Below are 23122 nucleotides of genomic sequence, written 5' to 3' on the forward strand. Positions count from 1 at the left end.
TAGGGGCAGGAGAGGAATAAAGACACAGACATAGAGAATGGACTTGAGGACATGGGGAGGGGGGAGGGTAAGCTGGGAAGAAGTGAGAGAGTGGCATGGACACATATACACTACCAAATGTAAAATAAATAACTAGTGGGAAGCAGCCGCATATCACGGGGAGATCAGCTCGGTGCTTTGTGACCACCAAGAGGGGTGGGATAAGGAGGGTGGGAGGGAAACACAAGAGGGAGGGGATATGGGGATACATGTATACATAGAGCTGATTCACTTTGTTATACAGCAGAAACTAAAACACGATGGTAAAGCAATTATACGCCAATAAAGATGTTTGAAAAAAATGGGACCTAATCAAACTTATAAGCTTTTATACAGCAAAGGAAACCATAAACAAAACAAAAGGGCATCCTACAGGTTGGGAGAAGATATTTGCAAATGATGCAACTGAAAGGGCTTAATTTTCAAAATATACAAACAACTCGTACAACTCAATAACAAAAATCAAACAGCCCAATTGAAAAATGAGCAGAAAACCTAAACAGACATTTCTCCAAAGAAGAAATACAGACGGGCCAATAGGCACATGAAAAGATGCTCATCATCACTAATTATTAGAGAAATGCAAATCAAAGCTACAATGAGCTACCACCTCACACCAGTCAGAATGGCCACCATCAAAAAGTCTACGAATAACAAATGCTGGAGGGGGTGTGGAGAAAAGGGAACCCTCCTACACTGTTGGTGGGAATGTAAATTGGTGCAGCCACTATGGAAAACAGTATGGAGGTTCCTGATAAAAGTAAAAATAGAGTTGCCATATGATCCAGCAATCTCACTCCTGGGCATGTATCCAGGTAAAACTATAATTTAGAAAGATACATGCAACCCTATGTTCATAGCAGCACTATTTACAATAGCCTAGACATAGAAACAACCTAAATGTCCATCAGCAGATGAATGGATAAAGGCGATGTGGTGTATATATATAATGGAATATTACTCAGCCATAAAAAATGAAATAATGCCATTTGCAGCAACATGGATGAACCCAGAGATTATCATACTAAGCAAAGTAAATCAGAAACAGAAAGACAAATACCATATGATATCATTTATATGTGGAATCTATCAAGTATAAGGAATCTAAAATACGACACAAATGAACATATCTATGAAATGGAAACAGACTCACAGATATAGAGAACAGACTTGTGGTTGCTAAGGGTGTGGGGGAAGGATTGGGAGTTTCGGATTAACAGATGCAAAGTATTATGTCTAGAATGGATAAATAACAAGGTCCTACTGTATAGCACAGGGAACTATATTCAATATCCTGAGATGAACCATAAAGGAAAAGAAAATGGAAAAATATATATATATATATTATATATATAATATATTATATATATTATATATACTATATATTATATATAATATATATGTATCTCAATCATTTTGCTGTACAACAGAAATTTACACAACATTGTAAATCAATTATACTTCAATAAAATTTTAAAAATAAATAAATAAAAAAGAAATTCTAGGGATTGGAGGGACCTTCTTATCCAAGACCAAAGAGTTATAGAAGAAAAACAGATTTATTTAACTATATAAAAATTATAACTTTTTGATGGAAAAACATAACTAAGTCAGTATCCAATTTATAGAACTTGAAAAAATATTTATAAATCAAAGCATAAAGAGCTCTTTAAATTGATAAGTCAAACAACTGCATATAAAAATAAACCGAGGACATGAAAGATACAATTTACTGGGTGATCAGAAAATACAGGTACCAATGAAATATCTAACAATGGCCATCAAAAGCAAAAATACCCTTTAGCTCTGCACCCTCACTCCTGGGCATCTTTACCTAAGGCCAGGGCAGGAGCAAGTATCATTGTTTGGTAAGGACCTATATTCAGCGCTCTTTGTAGCAGTAGAGAACAGATGAGAAGATGAATGACCATCAATAAGAAAAAAAAGAACTGAATAAAATAGACCTAGAATAATGGAGATAGAGAAATTTCCATCAATTAGTAGATAAAAATCATGGTGCAGAAAGGAATAAATAATATGATTTGAGTTTTGTAAAACAGAGCCTCCCTTCCCCCAAATTAAAAGGAAGGCACACACAAAACCTTCCATAGCCAAGTATCTGAAATGATCAGCCCCCTGAGATGTGATCTTTTACTAAGAAGGTCAGTATTTTGCTTTTATAAAATAATCACAAGAGACTTCTCTACCAACAGCCCTTTGCCTCTTGAATGTTCTGCATAATAGGATACAAAGAGTCATTTTGAATACTTTATGCATTGACAAGTGAAATCAGAGATTCTCATTACTAACGTGATGAAATGTAGACAAGTCCATTTCCTGCCATTATCTAGGTTCCAAATGATTTTGTTCGTACACTGGAGAGCAGGGAGGGATATGGGGACTCCACATACCCTGGGAAGTTTAAGGCATCTTGGGATCCACCTCGGCTCTAACCAACCCTGCCTTTCCCTGTAGGAGAATGCGAGGGAGTGTGGGGGTGCGCCGAATCTCCAGGCCAAGATGGTCCTTATCCTGCTCCCTCTGCTTTTGATGCTCTTCTCAAGGTGACACTGATGGAGATGTTCTCTTGGCATGCTAAAGTATGGATAAACTGTGAGCCAAAATATGGTGCAACACAGGAGACATGAAATGTAGTCCAACCATCAGCATCTCATGATATTAAGCTGTGCGTGATATAAACTCTTAGAGATATGTTGACAAAAAAGTTATCTTTTTACTTTGCCAGTCATGCAAATGTGAGTTTGCTACATTATTATTATCCTTCATCAGAAACGGGACTGCAAGTGGGCAGCGTCCCTTCTGCTTGAAACCCATTGAAACCAATTTAAAACTGTGTACTTTTTAAATAAAGTATATTAAAATCATAATCTCCTGGTTTGGGTTTTATTATCATTTTACTGCTGAGAATACAGAATGGAAAGTACATGAAAAAGTCACCCATTCCAGACAGCAAGAAAGGATGGTTGTTGGCAGAGACTTTACTCTACAGCAGATTCTAGACAAGTATTTAACAACTGTTTAGATGCTCCACTCTCAGTTATAAAAATATTTACAGAAGTAAATCAAAATATCATCTACATCAGAAGAATTTATTACACAGAGCTCTGACTTTTGTTGAACAAAACTTCAGTAGAAATCATAATTTGGACGAGAACACAAGCTTCCATAATATTAAAGTGTTGAACTATTTGGGAACAGAAATAGTCATAAATCCTAGGAATTCGTTCTGAGAAGACTTGAAGGAGGAAAAGAACAATGACTACAAATGACTCTCAACCTTATTGCTTGAGAATATGACTTCTGGCTTTCCCCATAAACAAGAGATGAAATTTGGTCTTATATATAACAGAATATGAAACTACCCAGACCTGTAAGCATTTCTAAATTTCTGAACCAAAGAAAACAGTGTCCATTGGATCATGATTACCAAATAACCATTCCAAGTGGAATAATTTCTATGCCTAGGTAGAAACGAGAATGCCTTTCTTTAGAGGACAAACATCTAAAAGTCATGTGGAAAAATCAACTTAAACTCTTTTTTAAAAAGCCACATTATCCTGTTGATATTTTAGAAAAACTGATGTAATACTACTTTATCCTAAAATGATTCCAGCATTTATAGGAATAACAATACTACATTGTTATACATCTTTAAATTACTATTCCTCCAACCCACAAGGTCTTCCTGCTCCTCAAGCATGCTAAGTGAGCACCTGCCTCAGGGCCTTTTCACTTGCTATTCCTTCTTTGTGAGATACTCTTTCCCCCAGATATCTGCATGCCTTCCTCCCTTACCTGCTTCAAGTCCTTCCTTCTTTGGCAGTCCACCCTGACCTCCTTGTTTACAGTTGTAACTTCCACACCCCTCCACCCTTCTCTCTTCCCTGCTTGATATTCCACCATAGCAGTTATCACCATTGGATTTGTTTATTGTTTGTCTCTCCCCAGGTGAATATAAACACCAAGAAGGCAAGGATTTTGTTTGCTGCTTTTTAATTTTCTCACTGCTATATTCTCATCTCCAAGGAGAGAAGAGTAGAGTGTCCAGCTCAGAGCAGACCCTCAATAAACATTTAAGCAAGTAAGCAAGAGATAGTAGTAGTATCTACTACTACATAGTATCTACTAGATACATAGTATCTACTACTACATAGGGGGTGACTGTGTATACATACCCCTGTGGTATAGTGCCATGTGGGAGTATCTGCGTTACTGCAGAGAGCAAGGAGTAATACCATATTCTCTATTATCCTGCCATGCTAATTTTTGAAGACTTCTATTTGCAGTATTAATGATTGATGCCAATCCTATCCAAAGGTATCCTATCACAGAACATTTTATTAAAATGTTTGGTTTGCTGCTTATAATTAAGATAAACTATAAAGTGATACAGTTTAACATAGCATTATATGGCACAATTAGTTATTAAAATTATAAGCTTTGACATTTAATATAGTTGGTAACGGATTCAGAAGGCACCTAGAGCTAATCATAGTGTAACAATCTAGCAATATTCTTCCTAAAATGTAGAAAGCTTTCATATATGTGAAAATTCATAAAAATATAGAACAATTGCAATATTTATTGAAGGTAGATTAATAAAACACAGCATAGACAAGAATAATGGTGTGATACCTTTATCTGTCCTAAAATTAACAACAGGGCAACTCCATATACTATACAGTCATTAGATTAAGGTGACATAGGACACTAAAATAAGATCGTAATGGCAGTGGTAAAAACTACTATTTAATGTCTGAAGTGGTTTTAAAATAAGGAAATGTAGCATTATTATTCAAATTATGAGCAGTACAGCACTACAGGGGATAATACTTCTCTTGTTATAAGAGACTGTATAGTTTAGTATATTAAAATCATCGGCAGAAGAGCACAGTTTTATTACTGTCAATATTAGAGGTCGTAATAACTTAGCAGACCCTTGAGGGCCATTTGCAGTGTCTGCAATTTGGGAGCTTTGTGAAGATGCCCCTAATTGGCACATATATGCTGGGGAGCCTGTTGGGGGTATTTCTACTCATGTGACTTTGTCTTATATATCCAGCTTGTAGCAGCTGTAATTCCTGCTGGGGACTTTGCAGGCATCATTTCCCCTAATCCAGTGATTACAAATCCTGGGCAACTTTGCCCACTCGGGAACATTCAGCAATATCTGGAAACATTTTTTGGTTGTCACAATTTGAGACAAGAGGAGGTGCTACTGGCATCTAGTGGGTAGAGGCCAGGGATGCTGTTAAACATCTCCAAATCCTGGGACAGACCACACAACAAAGAATTATTTAGCCAAGCATTTCAATAGAGCTAAAGTTGAGAAACCCTGCTCTAATCCTTTAACAATCAATAAGTTTTGTTTTTACAAATAGATGCCACAGACCTGGATCACCACGTGGCATCTAAATTGTGCACGTTTGCTCCACCAATGCTAGGAATTCTTTACATAGTGTAAGATACTAAAATACAGATTCAATTCAGTAGCAATCCAGGTATATCATATACTCAGATGATGGGGTCCTTCTTGTCCTCCAGGCCTCAGCAGTCTTCCACTGAACACCTGGGAATCCTCGGTCACTGCCTGCTGTTTGCTTCAGAGCAAGGTACTCATGGGGCGCTGGCGTTTTCCCGTTCACTCTCAGTCTCCCCTCCCCACACCTGTAGGAGGGAGCTCAACTGTCTTGTTCAATTCTGGATTCCCGATGCTGAGAATTGCTCCTCAACTTCAGTGACACCCAGGAAGTGTTTGCTGAAGGAATAAATAAACCACCCCCACAATACCATTTATCAAAACCTATTTACAAGTTACTACGCAGAGAACTTTCCGTCATCATTTCCTACATCTGCTGTTATTCCCATTTCACTGATGAGGAAACTGAGGCTCAATAAGAAAGTTACCCAAATTGCTAGAGCCAGTAAGAGGCAGGGCCTTATGCCACACCTTTCCCCCTTAACCATTACAATACTATATACCATATGCATATGTATCAGTACAATGTACTATAGTCCCACATGGCAGCAGACCCCAGTCCCCTTGGATAGGTAGGAAGTCAGGATGGCAATACTTTCTAGTTTAGGGTACTCTAATTCAGCAGCATTTGGGCACACTGAAGGCAATATACAATAGTAGATTATAGTGATATTTTTGTAAAATATGGTTATAAACAGAATAATATGACACTGTGGCTATATCTGTAGTATATTCAAAATACAGTCCTTCATACTCACATGCACATTATAGGTAATGCAGGATGGTTTAAACCAGGAGTCAGCAAGCTTTTTCTATAAAGGGCCAGAGTGAATATTTCAGACATTGTGGGCCATGTCGTCTATCTCTGTTGCAACTATTGAATTCTGCCACCGTAGCACAAGAACCCCTGTGTTCCATTAAAACTTTCTTTAAGCACACTGAAATTTGAATTTCATATATTTTCACATGTTGCAAAATATTATTTAGAGCTTTATTCACTTTATTTGAATGGTATTTAAAAATGTAAACCCCACTCTTAGCCTGAAAACTGTAGGCAGTGGGCCAGATTTGACACGTGGGCCATACTGGTCAACCCCTTGATTTAGAAGATTGCAGCTGACAATTTTTAAGGCTCTCATTACGTGATAAATTAGGAATATCCTTGCAACTTACAGGCACGCATGCTAGAATTGTGTCAGCACTATCAGTATGGGAGCTTCTACAGTACAAATATGACCACACGATTTTTACTTTAACATCACACAAACTAGTACTGTTTGAGACACTGTAAGTACCCTAGTATAATCTAACGCCTTTATATGTATGTAACTACAAACATAAATAAAAAGCATAACTCACTACAGAGTGCTAGCATTACTGCTACTCGAATTGTAAGGTGAGGGTGTAGGCTGACATAATGTAGTTCAGCACAGTATATTATCATTTCTGTTCCCACAATTACATGTAATAAAGTGAAACATAAAATCACATTGCTGCTGCCAGCATTGGCTGCCTTAAAGCAGTTACTTCCCTCAGCCTATGCTGTACTGTGTGGCCCTAAACTATAATATTGTGTGTCATACTGCTATATCCCATGATGTTAGGCTACCAAGAATCTTGTTAACAAAAATCCTATACCAAATGACACCATATTGTAATTACCCTGGCTCTTAATGGCTAACAGTAAACCAGTGATTAGAGAGAAATATTTGAGTGGCACCTTTGCAGTAAGTTACTGTCACAGCAACATGATATGCACTACTAACTGTAGCATCAAGAAGAGTCCTAAATTATAGTCCTACTCTTCTTATATTTATCAGTAACTCTGTATTGTCCTTGAATGTGCTATTGCATTATGCTACCACATACTCTCCAAGCTATAGCAATAAACTTGGGGTAGAGAGGGGAGCATTTATTGAGTGCTGACTGTGAAAAGCACTTCACAAAAATTATGTCACATAATCCTCACAGTAAGAGTGCACACAAGCCGTGAGAAGGGGCATGTTGGAGACGACAGGTGTGAGGTTCAGAGATTACAGGACTTGACCAAGTCGCACAGGCAGTGATGGACAAAGCCCTATTTACTTTGCCACCTTGTCAACGTTACTTGTCAATTACACTGTCAGTAATGCTGGCACCAGCATTGCTACTGTATTATCCCATGTACTGTCTTAACAGAAAATTTGGCAATATTATTATTCCACAGTATGGTGCACCAATGACCACTCTACTATGATTTCAGTCGCAATAACACAATTACGCTCTACATATTGTACTTTTTCTAACAATAACGCTGCCCTCCCTTGTCTGTAGTCCTACCTTGCTTCTAGTTATGAGAACAATACACCTGCTGTGCTAGTGCAGCCTGCAGTTTTAGTCGAAACAGCAAAAGTGCTAATAGGGAGCCCAGTGGTCTATACAGTACTATATCCTATGCCTAGAAAACCACCATTGCGACTGCAAGTTTTCAGTAAAATAGTTAAAGAAGCGTCACTGCTCCTCAAAGGCAGGACCATGGTCTGTGACTTCGTCATTTCACATCACTAAAAGCTTGCAATTTGCCCAGCACACTTAGGAATCGCTTGGGTTCTATGCCAGCTCTGATATTGAAAGTAATCCCTTTGCTGCGCTACTCCACATGAGAGTCCTATAATTTTAGCTTTGTTAGGATATTATTGCTAAGCCATGTCACACTAGCTTCCAACTTGGAAGCAGTTCTGCCACTACAATAACTAGTGTGTGATATCTATAATTTTAGCAGAAGTACACAACCAGTCTGACACTTAAATTTTAAGTATTCACAGAATTGATATACCATAATGCATTTTCGTTTAGCACAGTAGTAAAACAGAATTCTGAAAAGACCACACATATCATGAGAGTCCTAATATTTGTAATTTGTAGTTTTATATGAGTATCGTATATCATTTTAGGTTTCATTAGTATTATTTTTAGTTTTAGTGTTGCTGTAACTACAGTATGTCGCATTTAGCATACTACTCTGACGCTACCAAGAGGAATACATGACTATTACATAAGGCGCGATCTTTGAAGTCAGACAGTCAAACATAAGTTTGAGTCACAGCTTCACAACTTAATCCTTATGTAATTTTGCTCTAAGTACCTGGTAGTTGTAAGTCTCAAGTTTCTCAACTACATGATGGAGCTAATCACAGAACCCAACTCACAGTATTGTCCTGAGGTTTAAATGAGACGTATCTAAATGAGAAATACTTCTAATTGCACAAGATATGGTGATTTCAATAATTATTAGTTACTACTATTTTAATTATTTTTACTATTATGTTAATACTGCATACTCATTCTGGTAATAATACTACTAGTAAGCTACTTAGAAATAATATTACTATATAATAAGCTATCAACTATTTGAACCAATTTTGTAGCAGCAAAGCTACCATCTTATGCTGCATTGATCTCCGCTACTTTCTTCTGTTTTAATACTATTAATGGTAATTTTAACTCTTTTCTTTTGTCCACAACTTTATACCATTCTATCCTAAATTATACCGTATCTCTAATGTTGGTAGTTCTCAGACATTACTACTTACGATAGGCTCTCTGTGATTGAGTCATTTTGTACTGGCTGTAAACTTGACAAAGAAAGGTATTTGTATAGCTTAACCTATAGACTGTTCTATTTTAATTTTACATCCCACTTGGATGTATTAAAGGCATCTCAATCTTGATATGCCCCAGATAGATCTCTGTATTTTATCCTCCAGTCCTGCTACGCCCTCTTTTCTCATCTTGGTAAACAGCCTCACTGTCCCCACCACCATGGCCCAGTGGCATAATCCAAATGCTTATGAACCACCTTTGACTCCTCTCTTCCAATCCCCTAGGAAGTCCTGCTGACTATCCCTTCAAAACATATTCAAAACCTTTCAACAATATTTTATCTTTACCACTAACCTTAGTACAAGCCATGAGACTCTCTTCATAGAACAAATGAAGTAGCCTACTCAGAGGTCTCTGTGCCGTTCTTCACTGCCCGCCTCCTACCCCTGGATCCATTTTCCTCAGAGAAGACAGGTCAAGTTGTGTCACTTTGCTTATTTTTTTCACTGGAGGTGCATTGATATCACCAACGTACTTCAAACTGCATAAAAATATAAGATGGTTTGATGGGTGAATAGAAAGATAGTAAACTGGGTAGCTTTGAGTCAGTTTCTTAACCTGTCTGAAATGTAATCTTCTCACCTCTAAACAGGGAAATAAAAGGCCTCCTTACAAGATAATTATTGGGAATAAATGTTTTCATGTAGGTCAAGTGTAAAGATGGTTCCTGGCACAGAGGAAGCACACACTAATATCATTCGTTATTCAAAGTCATGGTATAGATCTTATACAATCAAAATGAATTTTACTAACAACCAGAACCAGCTCTTGTGCTTCCCATCCAGGCTACCCACAGACACAAGTACAAGCAGAGAGGGCCTTGTCTGAACCTCTCATTGCTCCCTTTTCAAATCTCAAATAAAAATTCCCAACCATGTGGTAGACATCTTAAGTGAATGCAGACCATTGCCCCATGGAAGCATATGAAACCCATTTGGGTGAAAGCAAGTGGCACAAAGCCTGACAAACACCATGGAACCTCCCCTAATGAATTGCAGTTTGGAACTAGAACTGCTTTTGGTTTTAGAAAGAATGAAATTATTCTAAGATCTGATGATAGAAAATCAGCTGGTGTGGGGAAGGTGAAAGGTGCTGCTATTCTTGAAAGGACAAGGCCTTTGGAAGAAAATGTCTAAACACGCCAGAATTAAAGTGCAACCTTTGTTTGTAAACTCATAAGATTATGGGTTTAGAATTAATTCGAGTTGAGTCCTTTCCAGTTACCAGTAACCTAACGCTTGGATCTATTATGCAATCATGACTCAGTAAGTCCTTCAGAACACCACTTTCAGACACGATGGGAATTAGACGGACTTTGTAAATATTTGAAGTTGCCAGTTTAAAATTAATTTGACTTATTTGCTTTCTGGTTGCCAGCAACTTACAAAAGTTGGAGCTTTTTCTGTAATCCTACATATCATTCATGAATCTTTTAAAGAATTTATTTGGAAAAACTATAGAGTGGAACTCAGCATACCCATTGCTGAAAATGAAACATTGGTGGTAGGTGATAATAGAGAAAGGGGGAAAAAAAGATGAAATAAAATTTGCCCTTGATGTGTCAATTAAACTTCTAAGTCTAAACACCATAATTCAGTTAGAGATGTAGATGCTGTATTTAGTTCTATTGTTGGACCCAATTAATTTTTGTAAACGACTTCATTGAAATATAATTCACATACTATACAATTCACCCATTTAAAGTGTACAATTCAATAGTTTTTTGTATATTCACAGTGATGTGCAATCATCACTACAATCAAATCACCCCAAAGGAAATCCCAGACTCATTAGCAGTCACTTCCATTTTCTCCTCTTTCTGACCGCATCCCTAGGCACCCACTAGTCTACTTTTTTTTTTTTTTTTTGCGGTACGTGGCCTCTCACTGTTGCGGCCTCTCCCGTCGCAGAGCACAGGCTCCAGACACGCAGGCTCAGCGGCCATGGCTCACGGGCCTAGCCGCTCCGCGGCATGTGGGATCTTCCCGGACCGGGGCACGAACCTGTGTCCCCTGCATCAGCAGGCGGACTGTCAACCACTGCACCACCAGGGAAGCCCTAGTCTACTTTTTGTCTCTATAGATTTGTCTATTCTGATTATCTCATATAAATGGAATCATATGTGATCTTTTGTGTCTGGCTTCTTTCACTTAGCATAAAGTTCCTGAGGTTCATTAATGTCATAGCCTGTGTCAGTACTTCTTTCCTTTTTATTGGTGAATAATATTCCAAATGTGACTTGGCCACATTTATTTATTTTTTTTTGGCCACATTTATTTATTCATCTGTTCATGGACATTTGGGTCTTTTCTGCATTTTGACTATTATGAACAGTGCTGCTATGCACATTTGTATTTAACTTTTGTGTGGGCATATATTTTCATTTTCCTTGGGTAGATACTTATGAGTGGAATTGCTAGATCATACAGTAATACCACATTTAATATTTTGGGGGACTGCCAAACTGTTTTTCAAAGTGGCTGCACTATTTTACATTCCCACCAGCATTGTATGAGTAATCCAATTTCTCCATATGCTTGCCAATACTTATTATCTTTTTTTATTATTATTGTAGCCATTCTAGTAGATGTGAAATAGTATCTCATGATGGCTTTGATTTGCTGTTGCCTGATGGCTAATGATGTTGAGCATCTTTTCATGTGTTTATTGGCCATTTGTATATTTTCTTTGGAGAAATGTGTATTCAGATCCTTTGCTCATTTTTTAAATTGTACTGTTTTTCTTTTTGTTGTTGAATTGTAGCAGTACTTTATATATCCTGGATACAAATCCCTTCTCAGATACATAATTTGCAAATATTTTCTCACAATCTCTGGGTTGTCTTGATTTTTTTTTAATGGTAAACTATGTTGCTTTCTCTTAAATTTCTGGCATCTGTCTGGCTTACAAAATGCTTCCGTGTTTCTCTGTGGATGTTTCCAAGAATTTCAGACCTCTTGTGTGCTGTCCATAACTGAACTTTGTATCCTCTTTTCTCTTATCCCAGATCTACTTCTTTGTAAGTCTTTTCTCTTCAGCCAACTGGTCAACCAAGGCAGAAAGTAACTTCTTAAATCTTCTTTCTCATCACCCATCTCAGGTCCTCTCCTGCACCAAGTAATGTTTCATTTCTGCTTGCAGCCAGGTGTTTGAAATCCTGATCATCTACTATCAAAGTCTGGATCATGTTTTCATCATGTCTCTTCTGGACTCTTTCAACAGCCAAATCCATGTCCTTGCCTTCCAGTTTGGCCCTTCTAAATGCAAAAAAATGATGACACTCCCATGGGATACTAATGGTTACAATCACTGTCTCTGAAATCATACTTTCTTAGTTCAAATCCTGGCTCTTCCATTTAACCTCTGTTTCTCAATTTCTCATATGTAAAATAGGGAATGATAATAGTCCCTGCTTCATAGGGTTGTGTGAGAATTAAATGAATTATTATCTGTGAAATGCTATAAACAGTGGCTGGGATATGATAAGCATTCAGTAAATGTTAGCTAATCTTATTATTATAATTAGTTCTTCTTCTTTTTTTTTTACCATTAATTAAAACTTTTCCAAGGCTTTTCTAACCTATGGGATAAAGTTGAAATGCATTGCTTTGGTACATAACGTGCTCCATGATCTGCAATATAAGCTGAGAAGAAGCTACTGTGAGCACAAAATCCTTACAGGGGTTTTATACCTTCACTTTTCAAAATGTGATACTGAGTTTAGAATTATCAGGTGTAACTTCTTTCCAGGTATTGTTGCTTTACTACCACTAGAGAACATGTATTGTGGACTTACCCCGACCAGGCAGAATGCTAAGCACTCTATGCACTGCCCACCTTAATTCTTACGTCTGCCTTATAAGGGGGTTAGTGTTGCTATGCCCAACTTCATAGCTGAGATAAATGAGTTGGTAAGTCTGTTTGTCCAAGATCACACAAGTAGGAAGGAGAGAAACTTGTATATGGTCTCAGGTCTCTTGGACATCATGTTCTAAGCTCTTGGCTCTGCCTGTGGAAGTTTCTGAAGAGGTGTCCACAGACATTCTCAAAGGCAGTGTGGGAAGGAATTTCAAGTACTTGTATCATACTTGTCATTCCTGAATGGGGTATATCTTCTATCTGGGAAGTCTTTACAATATTATCCAGACATCTGAAAATTCCAAGGACAAGGACATTTTAAATGTAGTTTCTGAAAGCTCTTGCTAAGCAGAAATATCCCTCCCCTGGGGGTAAGTGCTTTCCTTTTCTGGTTGGACTATGGCGGATTAACTCACTTGGCTGAAGCCAGTGATCTTAGACCCAGCTTTCTTCCTTTCCCAGACAGCTCCTCACACAGGGTGAAGGATCAGAGGAGAATATGAATATTTAAGAAAGTCATCTCCTTCTTCAAGAAGTAACTCAAGGTACTCGGGCATTGGTGAGTGACTCAGAGCTGTCATCTTAATATGCAGAGACAGCACATTCCTAACTGTGTGCACAGGAGGTCTTCATTATCTGAAGATAATTGGTGCTGGAAAAATACTACTTAACATAAATCCATCAAAAGTAGGGACTAAATTTTGAAAATAAACTGTAAAAAAACAGTTACTTGAGGCTTTGAAACAAAGATAGCAGTCATGAAAAGAAGCTTATTTTATTTCATTTTCAACAAAATAGATCAAAATAGAGGGTAAGATTAAAACTCTACCCTCTTAGAAAATATATAATATGAATTGAATATTTCTTTTCAGTTGTTCTGACGGAATTGTATAATAGAAAAATTCAACTTTTCTTGAACTTGTGTAACACTGTCGTAAAGTGTCTATCTCCTTCAAAATTATTCAAGGGTTTTACAAATTTTCTGATTTCTCTTACTGTTTGATATTCAAATCATTCTCATTTAATGCTCCAATTACATCCTCAACATGGTTGATTTTCTCTTTTGGTTTAACTCTGCCCAATCCTCCTTGGTCCACGGCTTTGGGTATAGCTAACTTGATTCTTCAACTTCCCAGGACTCCAAGAAATTTTGCATCCTTTGCAAAGTTTGAAATTTCATTTTGCAGTCAATTTGCCTTGTATTTGCTTTATGTTGTCCAGTGTTTACATTACACAATCAACTTGAGACAGACCAACAATGATGTTGACCCATTGGGTTGGGACAGGAGCTGATGTTAAACAGAGAGAGCTCTATAAGAGGGGACAATTTTAAATGGTATTTTTGTGCTATGCCTTTGCTTCCATATGCAAACTCATAATTTTGACACCTCTCATTATTGGCATCTGATTTTCCAAATCTCAGACACAAAGATCCATTCTGGGCTCAGGTACCTTGAATCCTTTAATATTATCTAGAGTTTGCTCCCATGGCTAACTCACTTTTCAGGTGTCAGTTCAATATGAGCTTCTGGAATGTACCTCCACTGACCCCTCCACTTCACCCTTGAATCACCCTTTTACACGACCTTCTATTTATCTCCTTAATAGCACTTAATAAAGGAGATAGAGATCTGACCTGTCTACTTTCTGATTTCTGTTTCTGAGTCCAGGACATATGTTTCAGGAGAACAAGGACTTTGTCGATTCTCCTTTACACACACAAAAACTGTCTTAGTCTTTGTTAGGTGGAAAACAACACTTTACAATGTGCAAAGAGGTATGTGGAGAGAGCTTGGAGGCACTCCGTGTGCCCGGTTTCCCCGATCTGAAGACCTTAAACCTCTTCCTTGGGGCCATTGAAGGAACCTTTGCTTCTTTCTAAGATACAGAAGCCAACTGAGACATTTTAGATTGTGGGGAAGCCTTCATGAGGAATTTTCCAGGATTAAGAATTAGATACAAAGGAAGTTATTAATTTATGTACATTCCCCCTACCTAAGGATTTTTGCCTTATTGTCAAATTAATCACTTTATTTTCCCACTGAAGGAGAAAAGAGACACGGGAAGCCAGATAAACGGTTCATTTGCTCATGAATTTTCATCAGTCTTTCTCCCAGGACTCTAAGGTTTACTTAAAAGGGCAATTTTCTCTACATTTTAAAGGCTAACTAAAATTGGGAATATCATGAGAAAAATGCTTCCTTGTAACTCACGGACCATTACTGGATGATCCAGATCAGATTCTGCTTGGTGCCAAAGGGAGATAGTCCCGAAGTCCTTGAAACAAAGGAATGGTAAAACTAAACAAGATACAGAAAGATCAGGAATCCGTTTTCCATTGCTAAGACCCCAGAAACCTATAAAAGCCATTGTTTTATGGGAACACTTAGCAAAGTACTGCCCAAGTCCATTTTAAAGGCTTGAAATCCTTTGACATATGGCAGTCATTATGTGTGCTCAGCTGTCTATCTTGCACAACACTTTTTTCTTCCCTCCCCCAAGGAAAGCATTTCTGAGGCCCTACGTTTACCATATTTTACAAGAAGCACTTAGTGGCAAGCAAGGCTCAGAAGCAGTCTCAGGAAGAACAGTCCTGGCTAAGAGCTCCAGGAGCACCAAAGCATTTTGTCTCAAGTGGAAGCCTTGAGATGAAGCTTTTTCAGGTTGGAAGGGGGCATACATTGCTAATTGGGTTTTACTTTAGAAAAAGGTCTAATGACTCAGACATCGTAGGCGGCAAAATGTAGCATATTGTCTTGCTTGGCCTTTTCCCAAAACAGGAGGATATGTGGGTGTCATTGGGCTTTTGGGGTGTGTTGGGATTTCCCAGAGAGCAGGTGATGGAAATGACAGAAAAATCAAGGCAAACTCTCTCAGGATACCTCTGCGGCTCCCTTTGTTTCAGAGCATGTGCTGGATTCCTCATCACCAGCACGCTCAGGATAAGATGTTCCTGAGCTCTTGGAAGAGCAGGTAGAGACTTTCCCCGTAGCCCTCCTCCTCCATCCTTACTGTGGGAACAGTAGGTAAAATATATCCATATTGTATTCTTGGAAAAGTCTCTGCAAAGCTGCCTTGATGTGGTTCTTCTTACCAAAACCATCCAGACTGTCCCCAGGAAGTAAAAATAGTTGAACCCAAGTATGTAAGGCAGTGCAGTCCAGGTTCAGATCAACTATGGAAGCCATAATATGTTCTCGACATTCCTTCTTGATCTTGGCCCAAACCAGGATGAGCGAGACCTACAAGAAACAAACGATGCCCTAGTTTAGAGTTTGCCACCCGTCAATAAAATCCATCCTCCACACCAGAATGCCTGGGAAGAAATTCACATGGATGTTTGCTTTCCCAAAATGTTAAGAGTTTTTATCAAAAGAGCACACAATACACTTTTATTTTCTGCTAGCAGGAGACCCTTATTCACCCTTCTTGCAATACCAAACTGAAATCAGACTAAAAAAGGTGGGTCCAGAGAGGGTGATTTCTCATCTTTTACTCATCCCCAGTCAAATTCAGGCTTCCAAAAGAAAAATAAGCTCAACTCCAGAAACTCTGAGTTGTAGTGTGTTGCTTTTTTGAAGCCTTTTGGGGAGATGGCAAAGGGGAAACTGTACTATGCAATACACAACAAAACTATGAATCCTCTTTGGCCATCCATCTTCTAAAGTCTTATGCATCACCTTAGCTGCTCACACCCAAATCTTCTCTAAAAACCAACGTCTCCATTCTTCAGCCAGCTCCTCCCAACTTTCCCTCTTGAGTAGCCACTTATCTTTTTTTTAGGTTAATTTTTACAGAAGTTAGATTAAAAAAAAATTAATTTAGCTCTTTTCTCTTCTTCCAATTCTTTTCTCTATCCATTATCCTCACAAGCAAAGTAAATCAAACAGCGAAAACCTTAGAATTCACGGTGAAGGCAAGGCTGTGAATGCTCACAAAAATGTATACCTATTACTCATCATTTATTAAACACACATGCACACAGATTTAGTAGGTATATGTTCTTTGCAGCATTATTTATCATAGTGAAACTTTAGAAACAAACTAAATACCTCTTAGTCAAATATTGATTAAATAAATTACACAAAATCCTTATGATTGAATGTTACACAGTTGTTAAATATTGTGTTTTCAAATGATTTTCATCACTTGAGATATGTATATGGTATAATATTAAGTGGAAAAATAAAAGCAAGGTAAAAAGTGTGAGTAAACATTATATTGCCAAGTATAAATAACTATAAGCATCTTTACATAGGAAGAAAAAAAAAGAAGGTATGATCCCAACATTTTAAGAGTAAGATTATCTTTGGACTATGGAATTATGAATACTTTTTTGATATATATATATTTTTTGTAATTTCCTAGTCTTCTAATCCTTCCATCATTTTTACTGAAGACCTTCTAGGTGCTGGAGCTACAGCCATTAACAAGCTAGTCCATGCTCTTTGGCATTAAAGCTTTTTTTTAATACTGTAAGCTCCGTGAGAGTAGTATCTCTATCTATCTTAATGTAACATACCCCTAGTTTATCTTTTTGTTCAATATTCATTCACCTTTTTCTATTAAAACAATATCCTAATTTCTCCTTGGGAAACCACTTGTTTCCCATTGTCAGCCAAGTAGCTCATGGGGAATTGATGCAACTCTAAACTCCAGGAGCAAGCCTTGATTGGTTTAAACTATCAATCTCTTCTACTCACATAGCCATGGAAAAAGGAAAAACATTTCACAATATGAAACTAATTAAATTAGGTATAAATAAGATATAAGATCTTTGGTCATGGTGTTTGCCAAATCTCTTACTGGTCTTCCTATTCCCCTCTTGCTTGCCTAGAGCCATAATGCCTACCGAGATTAGCATGATCTCTTTAGAACAAGAGATAAGTCTTCCACCCCAAACCCTGAGATGGTGTCCTATCCCACTCAGAAGAGGATGCAAGCACCTTATTGTAGACTGCAAGAGCATGGTGGGGCCCCTGCTCACATTTCCAAATATAGCTTCCCACTGGGGCCCTGCTTACCATGGCTGGCCCACATACCTTCTTTCTGCTCCTGTCCATCCTCAGAGCCTCTGCTCTGGGCTTTTTCTGCAGACGGTGGCATGGCTGACTTCTCACCCTTGGGCTCAGATCTCTGTTCCCTCGCAGGGGCACCTTTGACCACCTTGGCTGAAGGGGTTGGTCCACACTGCCATTCTTTCCTATCAAATCACCTCACTGTAGAGGCCTTGAAGTCCCAGCCAGCACCTGGAATTGTCTGCAAGTGTCGTTGTTTGTTCATTTCTGCAGGAACCTGGTCTCTTTTGTTCAGCACTGTACATACCTCAGGAGGTGGAAGTGTGCCAGCATAGAGTGCTCAGTGGCTGTGAACTGACTGAATAAGTGAACAGCCCAGCAATATCTGTGAGCTGTATAGGGTAGAGGTTGTGAGGCACTGCCCATCTGTTTTTGATTTCTTGGCTGTGTGTTCTTAGGGGAATTGCTTCACTTCTCTGGGCTTTAACCTCCCCACCTCAAAAGTGGGATGGAGAGTGCCCACTGGGTAGGGTAATGGTGAAGCTGATAAGCATGAATTAGCATAACTTGGCACTTAGCAGGAAGGTAATAAATCTCCCCTCCTACATGGGACCTGGAATTGCAAGGTCAGCATGGAGCTTTTCAGGTTCCTGATGTCATGAGCTTTATGGTCCTTGTTCGGGCACACTTGGGTTTCTGAATATGGTGCTACCAGAGGTTCCATGGCTGACCATCCCTTTTGTTCAAATCCTATGTTTTTATTTGAGAGTCACAGGCAGCCCTGTCAATGAAAGGAAAGCTTTCTGTGAGCCACACCACATGTAAAACAAAGCTTCAAAATGAGCCGTAAAGGAAAATGCATTCCCTGGCCAGCACGGGGAAGAACATTTCAGGGCTGAGAGGTGCCTACGTTTGAGGCTTAAGGGTCCAGCCCAAGTAGAGATCATAGCCCAAGAGAACAGAACGGAGAAAGGGGAAGGAAGGCCTAAAGTTGGCCTGTCACTCCTGGATGAAAGGCTATTTTCTCTGCTACCATGCAGCCTGTGGTGAGAGTCCTGGTTAGCTACAAATCAAAGCTGTAGACAGGGAAGATGACCTTACTGGAAAAGCAAATGGCAGCCCTCACTTGTGTTCGGGAATATGTGCACTAGAGAGATGATTCCAACAGCTAAGCTAACTTGTGGATGATATGAGCCCAATTAATTCTCCACTCTTCATGCTGATAGAGGCAGAGTCAGCCTGGGAAAGGGAGGCAGAGGAGGGTGGCTGCTGTCCAAGGCCCCTTCAGAAGATCCCATTAGCCAACAAAATCTCTCTGTAAAGATTTCCCTGTCCCAGAGGAGCAGCCAGCTTTTGTGGACCTGACCAATAGTTACTGCAACAAAGCACTAGGTCATCCAACAAGGCACATCGTCCTAGGAGTTTGCTGCTTTGGAAAGCGAATGATGACTTCGAACAACGGGTGGGACTTAGGTTTACAATATACTCAGAGACATTTCTTGAGGGCTCCCAGCCTTAGCTCTGAGCATCCGTGTGATGCATTCATGGCTACTCACTCTCTAGTCTCTGAGACGTGAAGCTACCTGACTGCATAAGAAGCTGGCAAAACAACAGAACTGGGCACTATCGTCATGATACGTAGCTTTTTACAGTTCACAAAGTATTTCCACACGCATGATCTCATTTGTCTCCACTCTGTGAGGTAGGCTGGGTGAGTATTCCCATCTCCCTCGCCTCAGAGATTAGGAAATTGAGGCTTGGAGAGGCTAAGCTACTCGTCCCAGACTAGGTAATGGGAGTGCTGGGATTTACAGCCAGAGCTATGACCAGAGCCCATGCCTACTGAACCACATGTGATATATCTGTTGGCGAGGTTTATGCCATGAAATTATTTTAAAGAATTGAATCCTCACTATCATCTGAGATCCCAGATTTGAAAATTACGAAAGCAAGCATCCTGGTTTAAGAATCAAATGTCAGTTCCCTGGAGCAAGCCAGTTGACAACTTGAGGGCCATCAATTGTCCTATACCCTTGGCTCACCAAAAGCAGCCTCAGCATGACCACTGCCTAGAAATTTAAAAGGAGGAAGATGAGCTCTTCTAGAAATATGGAAATCCAGTGGGAGACAGTCAGCTAGGTGTGCTCTTCCCCTTACACCCCTTTGTTGCTGGAACTACCCACCCTTCAGTATGTCAGCAGGACCCCCCAGGCAGTACATTCAACACATTAATTATCATATGGGAAAGATGCATGTTTGTTTAAACCGGCAGGTTCTTTAACTTCTATGACTCTTACAACTTCCTAAAGACCCCCAGGCTCTTTGTTGAACTGAAGAACCAAATTAGGCTTAATATGATTTAATGTAAAGGTCTGAATTATGCCTTGCATATACTTTCTGGGAGATGAAAGGACCAATATGCTTATAAAGTTCTATTACTCTTTATAAAAGACTTTTAAAATGTTGGAAGTACCTCCTGGCTAGGGAAAGGATTAGATGCCCGGCTTTCAGTTCGTTACTCCTAATATAAACACACGGTATCCCCAGTGCTCAGCATCACTTGACTGTCTTTATACAAATTAAACAGATGGAAGGCCTTGGGCCTTTGTCTCTGAAGTCAGTTCAATGACTAGGGCAAAGTGAGATGTTTCGTCTGATTAAAGGCTCCGCTCTTCAAAGCCATACCTTCTTCCATTTGGGAAATGACAGTGTTTATGGTGCCTGTGCCCAGTTGGTGAATGGACGGAGTAGGTAGTAAACAAATCTCTCTTTGTGCCGAAAAATACCAGTGCTGGTAAAAAAGAGGAGGCCCAAGTGGTCCATGTGCTGGCACATGATGCAAACCCAATGGCATGTAGATCCTTTGGGGATGCTATCTGTCAGATACCGGCATCAGATGCCTTGGTGAAGATAAGTGTAAAGGCATGCTGCTTACAATTAAAAAAATATTTCTAATTTTTAAAAGTGACATATCTGTTACAGAAATTTGGAAAATATAGAAGAGAAAAAAAAATCACCCCCATGATCTTGCAATCCAGAGATCAACACTATTATCATCTTGTTACCTATGTTGCCATTATTCTCCAAATACTTAATACAAAGTTTTTTTCTTTGAGATCCTGCAGATTTGGGGACTTTCTTTTTTTCGCTCATCAATATATTGTGAACATTTTTCTAAATCAATGAATATAGATCTCTTTCATCACCTTTGATAATTGTATATATCATGTGGATGTACCATTTATCATGACTTAATTAACCAATGTGCAATTGGTAGACTTTTAAGTTATTTTCAATTTTTCGGTATTATGAAGGGCTGAGATAAGGAAAGTAAAGTTCCCCTGCGGGAATCTTTTCTGATTATTTTCTCAGGATAAATTCCTGCAGGATTATAGGCTCAAAGGGAATGCACATTTTTTATCTTGACATTTACTGTTAAATCACCCTTCACAGTTTGTACCAGGAACATATTTGTGGGTTCATTCCTTTGTATTCATATCATTCCTTTGTATTCATACAAGATATCATTTCTCAATTTCAGAGGCAAAAAAAAAAAAAATGACTACACATTGTCTTTCTGATTGACTCACTGGCGTCCATGTGGAGATGAACGTGTTTTGACTACGTGTGCTGGCCATCAATAGCCCCCCCTTTATTGTAAATTTTGTTTTCAAGTTTTTTCTTTACTTCTTATTGGTTAAAGAACTTACTGCTTGTAAAGTTATAATCTTCACCTTTCACATATGTTTGTCATTGTCATTTACTTCTGCTTATAGTGTTGTGTTTTTTGTTTTGTTCTATTTTGTTTTTACTAAGTTCATATACATATCTTTTTATAACTCAACATTTCTCTGTGGTTTCTATATTTGTCTCTATGCTGAGGAAAGCCTCCTTAGTTCTGAGGTTAGAGGGTCATGATTATCTCTTCCATCTTTGAAAATAGTTTATTTTTATACTGCAGTTCACTTGGGTCTTTTTTTGCCATTAATATTTTTTAAAGTGCAAATATGGCAAGATACTTTGAATTTCCGTAGAATTTCAAGGTCCAAAAGGCAAGACAGAGTCCAGTCATTTCTTTCTCTGGCGGCAGAAAGGGAAAATAGCATGACCCCCAATGGGAAAGAGGTCAGGCTGACTGTGCCTCTCCTACTGTACTAAGGTTTTGTGTTCTTCATGAATAAAATTGCAATCAACTCTTCATGCCAAGAATCACTTTAACATTGGTGACTGACTCATTTAGATCCATCAGCAAGAAATGGTGCCCAGTGTGAACATGAGGAACCAAGAATTATAGTGCTCAAATTGCCTTCATACCTCTGAGCATCTCAGGCCATCTCCTTGAGACACCAAGAGTTCAAAACAGGTCAAGGAGAAAGCTGTGCATTTGTGGAAAAGGCAGATCTACATGAGACACATCGCGAGGCAAAGTAAGTGAGGACATCCTGAGAGAATGGGATTCGAGCTGAACTTAGACAATTGGGTGGATTTAATTAGGTGGAACAAAGGGAGAAGGAAAGCAAGATGTGGGGGCCAGAGTGAGCAGAGATGCAGGGAAGAAAAGGGGGCCTGGCCATACAGGCAGTTTTTATTTTACAGTCTATTATTCTGCAGACACTTTACATTTCACCAAGTGCTTAGATACATGTCATTGCTTCTCTCATCTCTGAACCTCATTTCATCATCTCTAAAATGGATGTTTTACATCCATCCAAACAATACTACGTTTCCTTTAAAATTTTCAACTAGCACTACTTAGTTGAAAAAGTGCATTTATTGGCTTAAATAATGGAAAAGTCCGCATACAGCCTTCAGGTGTTGCTTAATACAGGAATTTTAAACAATGTCAGTGGGACCTGGTGCCATCCATTTTCAAGTTCTCTGTCATCTCCACCATGACAGGGTCCATATGATCACAAGATGGCAGACAGCAGCTCCCCACCTACATCCTTTTGAGTCCAAGTCCAGGATTCACTCTGATTATACTTGATCACAAGCCTGTCTATGAAGAAATCACTTAAGAGTGTGGTCAGGCTGATGGGATTTTCTGATTGGCCAGGCCTGAACC

At 38.9% G+C, this 23122-nt stretch overlaps 1 protein-coding gene across 1 annotated transcript in view; it reads left to right on the top strand.

Moving 5' to 3' along the window:
- CACNA2D3 (calcium voltage-gated channel auxiliary subunit alpha2delta 3) overlaps positions 1-23122 on the top strand; it is an 899902-nt gene that overhangs the window by 792311 nt on the left and 84469 nt on the right. Inside the window, exons 37-38 of the mRNA XM_027121113.1 lie at positions 2515-4141; positions 5605-5672. Coding sequence (XP_026976914.1) covers positions 2515-2607 — 93 coding nt within the window. The 3' untranslated portion in view covers positions 2608-4141; positions 5605-5672. The remainder of the gene's footprint in view (positions 1-2514; positions 4142-5604; positions 5673-23122) is intronic.

The sequence above is a fragment of the Aethalodelphis obliquidens genome, unplaced genomic scaffold (genome assembly GCF_003676395.1).
Source record: "Aethalodelphis obliquidens isolate GAN/ISIS:26980383/991018 unplaced genomic scaffold, ASM367639v1 scaffold22, whole genome shotgun sequence".
Taxonomy (NCBI): Eukaryota; Metazoa; Chordata; class Mammalia; order Artiodactyla; family Delphinidae; genus Aethalodelphis; species Aethalodelphis obliquidens.